This window comes from Delphinus delphis, chromosome 17 (assembly GCF_949987515.2).
Source record: "Delphinus delphis chromosome 17, mDelDel1.2, whole genome shotgun sequence".
Taxonomy (NCBI): domain Eukaryota; kingdom Metazoa; phylum Chordata; class Mammalia; order Artiodactyla; family Delphinidae; genus Delphinus; species Delphinus delphis.
The window spans coordinates 18996011-19006581 of NC_082699.1; the positions used below are offsets into that span (position 1 = coordinate 18996011).

The 10571-nt window shown below is 33.7% G+C and overlaps 1 protein-coding gene across 2 annotated transcripts in view; it reads left to right on the top strand.

Annotated features, from left to right (window-relative positions):
- CRISPLD1 (cysteine rich secretory protein LCCL domain containing 1) overlaps positions 1 to 6695 on the top strand; it is a 42778-nt gene extending 36083 nt beyond the window's left edge. For both annotated transcript variants that reach the window (XM_060035183.1, XM_060035184.1), the window contains 2 exons: positions 2742 to 2872; positions 5512 to 6695. In XM_060035183.1, coding sequence (XP_059891166.1) covers positions 2742 to 2872; positions 5512 to 5563 — 183 coding nt within the window. In that variant the 3' untranslated portion in view covers positions 5564 to 6695. The remainder of the gene's footprint in view (positions 1 to 2741; positions 2873 to 5511) is intronic.
- Positions 6696 to 10571: the final 3876 nt, after the last annotated feature.

Below are 10571 nucleotides of genomic sequence, written 5' to 3' on the forward strand. Positions count from 1 at the left end.
TTCTCCTAACCCAAGTATGGTGTTGCTTTTCTTTTTTATAAATTTATTTACTTTTTAAACTTTTTGGCTGTGTTGGGTCTTTGTTGCTGTGCGTGGGCTTTCTCTTGTTGCGGCGAGCGGGGGCTACTCTTTGTTGCGGTGCGCGGGCTTCTCACTGTCGTGGCTCCTCTTGTTGCGGAGCGCGGGCCCTAGGCACGCGGACTTCAGTGGTTGTGGCACGTGGGGTCAGTAGTTGTGGCTTATGGGCTCTAGAGCTCAGGCTCAGTAGTTGTGGTGCACGGGCTTAGTTGCTCCGTGGCGTGTGGGATCTTCCCGGACCAGGGCTCGAACCCGTGTCCCCTGCATTGGCAGGTGGATTCCTAACCACTGGACCACCAGGGAAGCCCGGTGTTGCTTTTCTTTAACCCTATTACTTTGTTTTTTCCTTTTATTTAGCACTTAACTGATTCTGTTAGGCGTTATGATTGTTTCCCCACCTCTTTTATTAATTTTTAAGTTTCTTGAAGGCAGCAGCTGGGCAAATTATGCATTATTTTTTCATCAACAATTTTACATGTGCCAAGATGTGAACAAGACAGGCCTAGTTCCTGCTTTAACAGAATTTAGAGTACGCAGTGATATCAGACATTTGGCAAACACCTTGAAACATAAATGTTTGTTTAAAAAAAATTAATAAATATATATGAATGAGGAAATCTAGAATCATCAGAGATTTCCAAAGAAATCATTCTTCCCAGTTTGTCCCCTTAAGTAAAAAAACTTTTAATTTTACTCATGTCTGGTGAAAATCTTTCAAAATATCCTATACACTTCTGTACCTATAAGCCATCTCTTTGCTAGAGTTCAGGTTTTTATTAGAACTTATATCCTGAGATCATTTTATCTTTCTATCTCAGTGAAATGGGGTAAGAAATTTTGTATTACTATGTAGAACAAGTTGAAAATATATATTTTTTATGTGCTAAATACAGAATCAGAGATTCAGCCATTAATTAAGCAATCTTCCCATCCCTTACAAAATACATTATCTATTTAAATACAAGATATGGAAAAATGAGAAACAATCTATCAATCTCCCTCTCTCCCCCATCTTTCTCTCTTTCCATTTATAGAGTTACAACTTGTACATTCTATTGCTTTCAGCTTTTATTTCTCATTTATGACAGATGAAATTAATTTCTGCATTCATTAAAAATGTTCCACTGTTTTCACAGATATAGTTTTTTCTTTTCGTGGTATATTAGTTCTTACAATGTGCGGGTAGGAAAAGAAAATCTCTTCTGACCTTTGAACTCAAATCGTAATGCCTGCTGACTGCATAGTTATGGGCAAAACAATAGTTTCAAACCATATTAAGTGCTTGGATTTAGTGAATGTTATATCTAAGCACTTTTATTGCCTTGGGAAAAGTGCTGATGATAACCTTTTAACAGAACAGGATAAATACTGAAAAGTGTACAGTTATTTTTAATTCCATCTGTTATGAACCATATCGGACACAAATACTAATTCAGTGAGGGACTTTAAATGGTGAATAAAATGTGTCCTCAGAGTAAGGATATGGGGTTTTGGATGTATGGTATTTTGTGATATAGCAAAAACATGAAAAGTATTAGACAGCTTGGCATTCGGTCTCTCTGATCTAATAAATACTGACTGATGCCAGAGTTCAGAGCACAGTAATAAAGCAAGGTCACGTAAGATACACATGCTTATGTGAACTTAGAAAAGCACATTAGGTCACTCACATGTGCATAGAGATAAGAAAAGAATACACCAGTGGGTTCAGAAAAGACCCATCGGGATATGGGGTAGATTGCTTTATACTGAAACAGTTCAAGCGTTTCATTTTGTAGGATTTTGTCAGGCTATGCTCAGCTATTGACAAATTTTGGTAGAACATTTGGATGAAAGCAATTGTCAAAATCTACAGAAGACTTTAATTGGCCAAAAGAAAAGCGTTGACTTCTAGAATTCAGTCGTGTTAAAAAAATGGAAAGCGTTTGTTGGACCTGAGACAATTTTCTCCTTTATAGAAATTCCATTCAATTCAGATTATATAACTGGTACAATGCAAAAATAGAACTTCCTTAGTACCTCATGTCAGACCATTCAAACCAGAGTGATGTACATTGCAAATCTAGGTAGAAGTGATGGTTATTCTTCATCTTTTTTTCTTCTTGGGCTTATTCTTTTGGGCAAGTTTTCTCTACATAGGTTATATTATCTAATAGGAAAAACCTCCTCATTTAATGTATGCCTGTATTTTGGAAAAGGGACTGTAGAGATATACAGAACTATGTTTGAGTTGCTCAAAGTCAAAACTGAATATAAATGAGGTCCAGATAATACCCCCTGTGAACGTTTGGTCGGAGTGACCTGAGTAGGAACTAGCAAAGGCTGAAATTTAAGAGTGATAAGTAGGCCCTTGAAGAGATAAAGGAGCTAATTTGCATTTTATTGCTTGGACAGTAGTAAAAGCTTGCTGTTTGGACAGATTAGCTGGTGAAAGGATCTTATCCTTGCAGCCACCCTTAAGATCTACCTTCAGGTGCGACTTGCTTGGCTCTAACTTTGTGTCTTTTAAAACATTCCTTTATGCACAAAACATCATCCTGTAACTGCTCACTGGGTATCCACACAGAGACAGATGTCAGCGACCTTGTGTCCAATAGAAGAGTAGGCTGGACAAGTTCAGCAGACGTTTTCTAATGATGGTGGTTTTTTCCTTTCTTCTTCAGCTGTCCAGTATCTGCAGAGCAGCTGTACATGCTGGCGTGGTTCAAAATCACGGGGGTTATGTTGACGTGATGCCTGTGGACAAAAGAAAGACTTACACTGCTTCTTTTCAGAATGGAATCTTCTCAGAAAGGTAAATAAATTGATATATATGTTTATAAACATATATGTATTTAGATATATCATCTTTCCCATTATGCTGGCTTTACAACCAACTCTCCTTAGCATGGCTTTGAGGTTTCGTGACTGAGCCAGTGTGCTTCCTTTGCACGCTGTGTAATAGTACATCTTCCAGGGATGGGAGAAGCTGCAGTACCAGAGATGCCTGTCTCCTGCAGGCTTATAAAAATCAACATGAAAATCGGATTATGAGTCAGAACCACTCTTTTGTTAATTGATCTTATAATAAGGAAATTTCTTTCATCCTCTTTTAGATTTTCTAGGTTAGTTTTTACATGTAACTCTTTCTAGGTGAGCGAGGCACTGAATATTTCTCTACTCCAGTTATCTCACAAAGTATTTGACCAAAACAATGAGTCTGATTTTCCCCGGCACCAAATTCTCTTTTTGATTGGAAGTTCGATGCCGAATATGATGTAAATGAACTCTTTCAGGTCATCTGGTATTTGGCTCATTAGTATTATATATTTCAGTGGTTTGAGAAAATTCATGTGACTTACTTTATTGAGTAATAATAAAAGTTAAGAGAAAAAAACCCTGTAGTGATTTTTTTTAAATCATTGGTACTTGGGGAAGTAATATTAAGTCCCGTGTATTTTGTATAGATACAGATAAATCCCTAACTTTTAAACATTTACTAGGTTCTTCAAAATTGCCAGTGGAGGGTTTGCACATATGGTAAAGTTTCTGTAAAGGACACAAAAGGATATGCCATGCAGGATACCTAGATTGCCTTCCACATAAGCCATCCTCATAAAATGACAGCTTTGTACTTAGCATCTATTTTCAGATGAGACTGTATCAGGAGGCCATTGTTAAGGAGGTGGCTTCTCCACCGCCTGACTTAGCTGGCTCATATCAATGCCCTAGAGTACTAACTTACCGTTTCTTAAGTCTGAAAAAATGTAAATTGTATTGCCATCATACTTAGTAATATTTTTAACATCTAAAAAAAATTTAGTGAGGAAATTTAATGGTCAAACCTGTAAGATCCTGAGAATTTCTTCACTGAAATGTAAACAGACACACAGAGCTCACTCCCCACACCCTTCCCCCATCTCTCTCCTTCTCTCTCTCTGTCTATATATATGAAAGGCACAATATATAAAGTAGATGGAGTTATAGAGTATGATATGCAGTTTTATAAGCTAAACTGAGTAATGTGGCTTCATTTACCTGTCATATTTCTTAAATTTATTTTCAACCTATAAGGTAGATGATATCCTAAGAAAACTGAGAATAATAATTATTTATGAACATCTACTATGAATTTTCCAGATGCTCGAGGGCCCTTTAAGTATATTGACTCAGCTCTACCAGTAGCCTTACAAAGTCGGTTCTCTAAACCCTAATTTACAGACATGTTAACTGAGGCTCAGAAAGGTTAAATGATACGCCCAACGTCATATAACTAGTCAGTCTCAGAGCTCAGATTCAGAACTAGTTCTGTTGAGTTCAAAAATGTGTATTTTTCCGGTGTATCACTGTGTAAAAAGACACTTTCCAGGGCACTTTGTCAGTTTGTTTCCTACAAATAAAAATGGCTTTCAATTAGCTGTCTACTTGTATGAAAAACCTGGCTTGTGTATGTGTGTGTGTTTATTGTGTAATGTTGTGTGTGCACACTTGTGACATTCTCATCTCTTCTTCTAAAATTCTCCCCTTTCTTTCCTTACACGTGAATAAATATGTAAAAGAAATTGCACTTTGTCTCTCTCTTAGCATTTGTGTTTATCTCTAAAAGCTTTTTTGTATTATTAAGAAAATAATACTTTATGCAAAAAATATGGACTTCAAAAGTTTACATTTGATTAGAATAAATAATAATTAATGCCATTATCAACCAATTTTAACTTGAGGCATTTAAGCAAAACATACCTTGATTAATATTGTCAAATAAAATATAAATAATTTAATAAAGAGTAAAAGGAATGGTTTTGCATTGCTTTAAAGTCCTGTTTTAAAATACTTCTGAAATGAGATTGAGTGCTCTGTGTGTGTGTGTATGTTTCCATTTCAGTGAAGAAATACTTAGGACCTTCCAGATTTGACCATTAAATTTCCTCACTAAGATTTTTTTGAAACCACAGATGTTAAAATATTAATAAGTATGCTAGCTATATAATTTAAATTTTGTCAGACTTAGGGAATAATAAGTTAGTATTCCAGAGTATCTCTTAAGTATCTCCATCTCTTTAACTTGCAGTTAGCTTTTAACCATGCCGGTCAGTTGTAAACCTGTATCTTAGTATTTCCCCAGTAAAATGGCATAAGAGCCACTTAACTGTACTTTATTGGAACTAAAGGTGGTAATATATGAAAACATGACCTGAAATCTATAACGTTCTATATAAAGGACTATTATTACCACTATGCACCTTACATTTTTTTTAGCAAACTTGTGTACAGCCAAGATTTTAAGAATTATGTCATCCTCACTCAAGCTTTCCAATAACTATAAATCATAGTAGTCTAAGAAAGTTGGCCATCTGGATTCATAGAGCTGCTTTCTTGACTGTCATAAGAAAGCATGATTTGTTTGAAGGATTATATATGGAGATGACATCAATACACTCTGTGTATTTTTTGCAGTTTACAGAATCCTCCAGGAGGAAAGGCATTCAGAGTATTTGCTGTTGTGTGAAATGGAACACTTGGAGGAGGAACACTATTCCAAATGCCATATTTCTGAAGTTTGTATAAAACTGTAACATTACTGTACAGAAGATATCAACTATTTTCAACCCCCCATGAGTGTCAAATGCATATAAATTGTGATAGACTACGTCTATAAAATAAAACATGGGACATTATTAGTTTAGGGAAAAGTGATGAATATGTAATGGTTTTAGAAATCCTGTGTTAAATATTGCTATATTTTCTTAGCAGTTATTTCTACAGTATTACATAGTCATAATTGTTCTACATTTCATATGTTATATTATATGGTGCTTTGTATATGCCACTAGTAAAATGAAACTAAACATTGAATGTGAATGTTCCTCAGAAAATCATCTGGTGCATTTAAAAACAATAATAAAAATAGTAACTCTAAAAATGAAAAAAACACATACTGCATTTTCCCAAGTTCAATGCTATGATTACCTACTCCATATAATATCAAATTATTTTCCACATAATACCTGTATAGTTTTTCTCTTTTATTAAGTTTAGGCATATAGAATATTAAGTCCTGATATTGCACTTATTTTGTATAAAATAATTCCTTAATATCCAAGTGAATCTGTTAAAATGTTTGATTTCTTGGGAACGGTCTTAATAGTAAACGGAATTACGTCAGAGTAGTGGTACGAAAACATTTCTAGTGATCATATAATAAATGTAGGATTAAGCATGGGCAACCAGAGCTTTCTATGTATTGTTCAAACTGGGGTCACACATTTATATTGTATCCTGGCAAATACTCCTGCGGGCCAGGAAGTATAATAGCAAAAAGTTTAACAAACATGAACTGATGTATTGCATCACCATTGCCACTGATTTTCTTAATGGTAAATGGCCTTGTGTATAAATGTTGCCATATTATGGTATCTATAATGGTGATATATTTGTTTGTATGAAAAATGTATTGTGCTTTAAGACTAAAAAACTGTAAAATGTTAATTTTGGTAATTTTTTTTCTGCTGGTGAATTTACTCTTTCCTTGTAAACATATTAAAATTAATCATGTTTCAAAGTATTTTTTTTAGTCCCCTTTGTATCCTTATTTTGATTTAGAAATCATTTTCAGTTAACAAAATTATTGTAAGTCTTTTGAATTTGGGTTTTGACATTAATCTAAACAACACCCCTTATATCAGATGTTTCAGAGTCACCCTGATTATTTAGTTATTTGTTTGTGAAAGACGAGACAGACAATATATATTTAGAAACATTATATTAAGGGAAATTTCGAAAAAGAGAGATCTATTTATAAACTAGAAGGAAGGAATCTGAAAGATACAAAGTGATTATGAAAAATTGGCAACAAATACTTCAAATATTTTTAGAAAGGAAATGAGTAGGTGTTTAGGAACAGATAAAAGAGAGATAAATTACAGGAGGGATCAGAGAAAGCAAGAGATCTGGATCATACCAAAAAAGGAAAGAAAAGAGGGGCTCACATAAACAGCTGCTGGAGAGGCAATTGGTGAAGAAATTAACATCATGATCAGTTATCAAGTATTGGCTGGGAATTGGTTCAAAATGTAGGTAATCAAAAAGTAACCATTTATATATTAAAAATGTCAAAACTTAAAGCAAATTTTGTGGGATCATATTTTTTTCCAAAAGACACAGACACCTTCCTAAATACTGTGATTGAAATGTAAACACATATAGTGAGATTCATCTTCTGTTCCTCACTCCTCCCCCCGACCCCGAGTAGGGACGCCCCATTAATTCTGTCAGTATAAGAATTGTTATATTTGTCTCTCGTTTAGCTATTCATCATCAGTTTTCTGTACTATTGCCGTGTCTCCAGGTGGAGCCTTTTCATTTTGTTCCTCTCCATTCTTTTTCAGTGCATCATTAATTTTTACTGGAATTACTCTCTTCCATAAATCCGTTATTTAAGAAAACCAAATCATCTTATAAAAGCATTTAAGACCCTCCATAGTCTTGCTCCATATTGCTTATCTCTGCTGTTCTACAGGGTGTGGCCTGGAGTAAGTTACATAACTTTCTGTGCTTCAATTACCTCACCTGAAAAATGGGACAAATAATACCTCATAGGGATTGCTCTAAGAAATAATTGAGATATTATGTATAACCTACTTAAAAGAACATTAAACACACAATATATGGTCAATATACGTTAGTTTTTATTACTAATATCTTTATAATCATTTTTGTTGTTATTTACCATGGGGAAACTATGCATCTGTCATAATACACTACTGATCCTTCAGCATTTAACTAAATGTGAAATCCTCCAGGAATTTTTCTGCAACTCTCCTGGTAAGAATAAAATAATGCTCTCTAATATGCCTTTTTAACTTAACCATATTAATTTTTAAATTTTGCCTTATATTATATTTAGTTCTTTAAATTTAAGGATAAGCTCCTGGATAATGGTAATACTCTTATCTATCTCTGTACCCCAGAGACACAGTAATTTTTATCCTCTAAAAATAGTGGGTCAGTATTGTTGAATGAATAGTCCAACAATTCCTAATTTTATTCTTGATGACATAAGTAAACATTGTGCATGTTGTCACAGCAGAAATAAAATATTATAGCTAGTTAAAATAGTTTATTGATAAACATTCTAAATGTGGACTTAAAACAGAGTTCAATGCTTATATAATAGTATCAATATTAACATCATTATTTCAGCTTTCAAAGGTTAACAGACCACATGTTAACTATTATTTTAATGTTATGCATCTAATAAAAATAATGTGGGCATTTCAAGTAAAGCAGAGTAATCAAAATTTTTTTCTTTCCTAAATCTGTTGATAATTTACATGCTATAGTGTCTATTTTTCTATTCAATATTGTAACTTGAAGTCTTGACTTTTCTCTAGCATTTCTACTATGTTCTTAAATATAAACTCACTTGAAGAACATGGTGAGCTAAGAAAGAAACAGCAATGATTTTTGCAAACATACCAAACTTCAAGATTTAGGGTTTAAGCTAATTTATTGCACAAAGAATTACATTGTTCAGGTGGATTTAAAACACTTATCTGATGTGGTATTTCAACCCTGGCACCATAATATTTAGGAGTTGAAGAAATAGTTTAGTCAAATTACCTGAACCTCTTTCACTAATTTGCTGGAATTAAAGGCTAAATTATACTTTTGAGATTTTTAAAAGACAAACTTTTTAGAACTCTACTATTATGCCTACCAGTTAGATATTCTCTTTTTTTCTTGTTCTCCGATCCCTGTCATGTTCTGCAAAATAATGAGTGTAAAACAATGTTGATAAGCAAATATCTTTGTACTAGATCATTAAATTGTGAAAACTAATTTTTCAGCGACTACTAAAAAATACCTTCTAATTAAAACTCTAATTGTCGACTATATTTATGACTATGCTGATGAAGATGAAAACAGAGGGCCTACACAGGGCTGTATCTGATAAGCTCACTTTTAAAAAGGGACGTGTATGTAAGATGAAATAGAAATCAGGAATAAATATTTAAAAGTGTATGGATTGATTTAAAATAACATTAGGAGTGTTAAAATCCCAGCCTGACTGAGCTCTTAACTTATGCTAAAACCAAGATTTTTTTTTTAAAGCCGTATGGGAACAACTTGGTTAGGAACAATACAATGAAAAACATGAATAAATGAACAGATAATAGCCCCTCCTGAAGCTTTCTGCTTTCATTTATTCTAGGAGAAGGGATGACATGTATTGAGCACCAACGATGTGTTAGAAACACTGCTTTAGATTTCATGTATATTATTTGATTTCTCACAACTTGTGAGGCAAGGTTATTTTCCCAAATTTATGTATTAGAGTGTAGATTCTAAAAGGTTAAGTAACTTATCTCCATGTGAACTCTCAGAAGTTATTTAAATAAAGTTACGGACTTTATTTCAGATATTAATGAACTAGATTCAATCACTTTAAATCAAATTTATTAAGGTATAATTTACATTCAAGAATGTGTATGCATTTATTATACACTTTGATGAGTTGTATTAGTTTCCTAGTCCTGCTCTAATGAAGTAGCACAAAATGAGTGGTTTAAACAACAGGAATTTATTGTCTCACAGTTCTGGAGGCTAGAAGTCCCAGATCAAGGTGTTGGTACAGCCAGGCTCCCTCTGAATGCTCTAGGGAATGATGTGTTCCATGTCTCTCTTCTATCTTCTGTTGGTTTGCTGACATTTTTATGTATTCCCTTGGCATGTGGCATAAACCCAATATACACACGTTATCCTCTTTATGTGTGTGCCTGAGTCCAAATTTCCCTTTTGTATAAGTACACAAGTCATCCAATATGACCTCATCTTAACTGATTACATCAGCAATGACTCTATTTCCAAATAAGGTCACATTCTGAGGTACTGGGGATTGGGATTTAAACGTGAATTTTGGAGAACACAATTCAACTACATTAGTGTTGACAAATTTATACATTTGTATTTACTACCATTATAAGGAGATATAAAACATTTCCATAAACCCCCCCAATTTTGTGTTGCTTATTTCCAGTCAATCCTCCAAATGCCCTCAGATTTGGCTATCACTGTTGTGCTTTTTATCAGTATTAGATTGAACACCTCTAGGGGTTCATATAAATATAATTATATAGTATGTACTGCTTTGTGCCTTGCTTCTTTTGCTCTGCATAATGTTTAATGTTTTTAAGATTTACTCATGTTGTTATATTTATCAGTAATTTTTCTTTTTTAAACATTGTATAGTACTCTGTTGTATGAATTCCCATCAATTTACTCATCCATTCATCTACTGCAGATGAATGTTCCATGTTTTAGGTAATATTGAATAAAGCTGCTACGAATATTCATGTACAAGGCTTTGCCTATACACATATTTTCATTTCTTTTAGATACATAGGTAGAAGAATTGCTGGGTTATGTAGCAAATATGTGTTTAAAATATTTTTGCTCACCTTTTTTTCAAAGTGGTTGTACCATCTTACAGTCCCACAAGTAATGTAGGAGAGCTC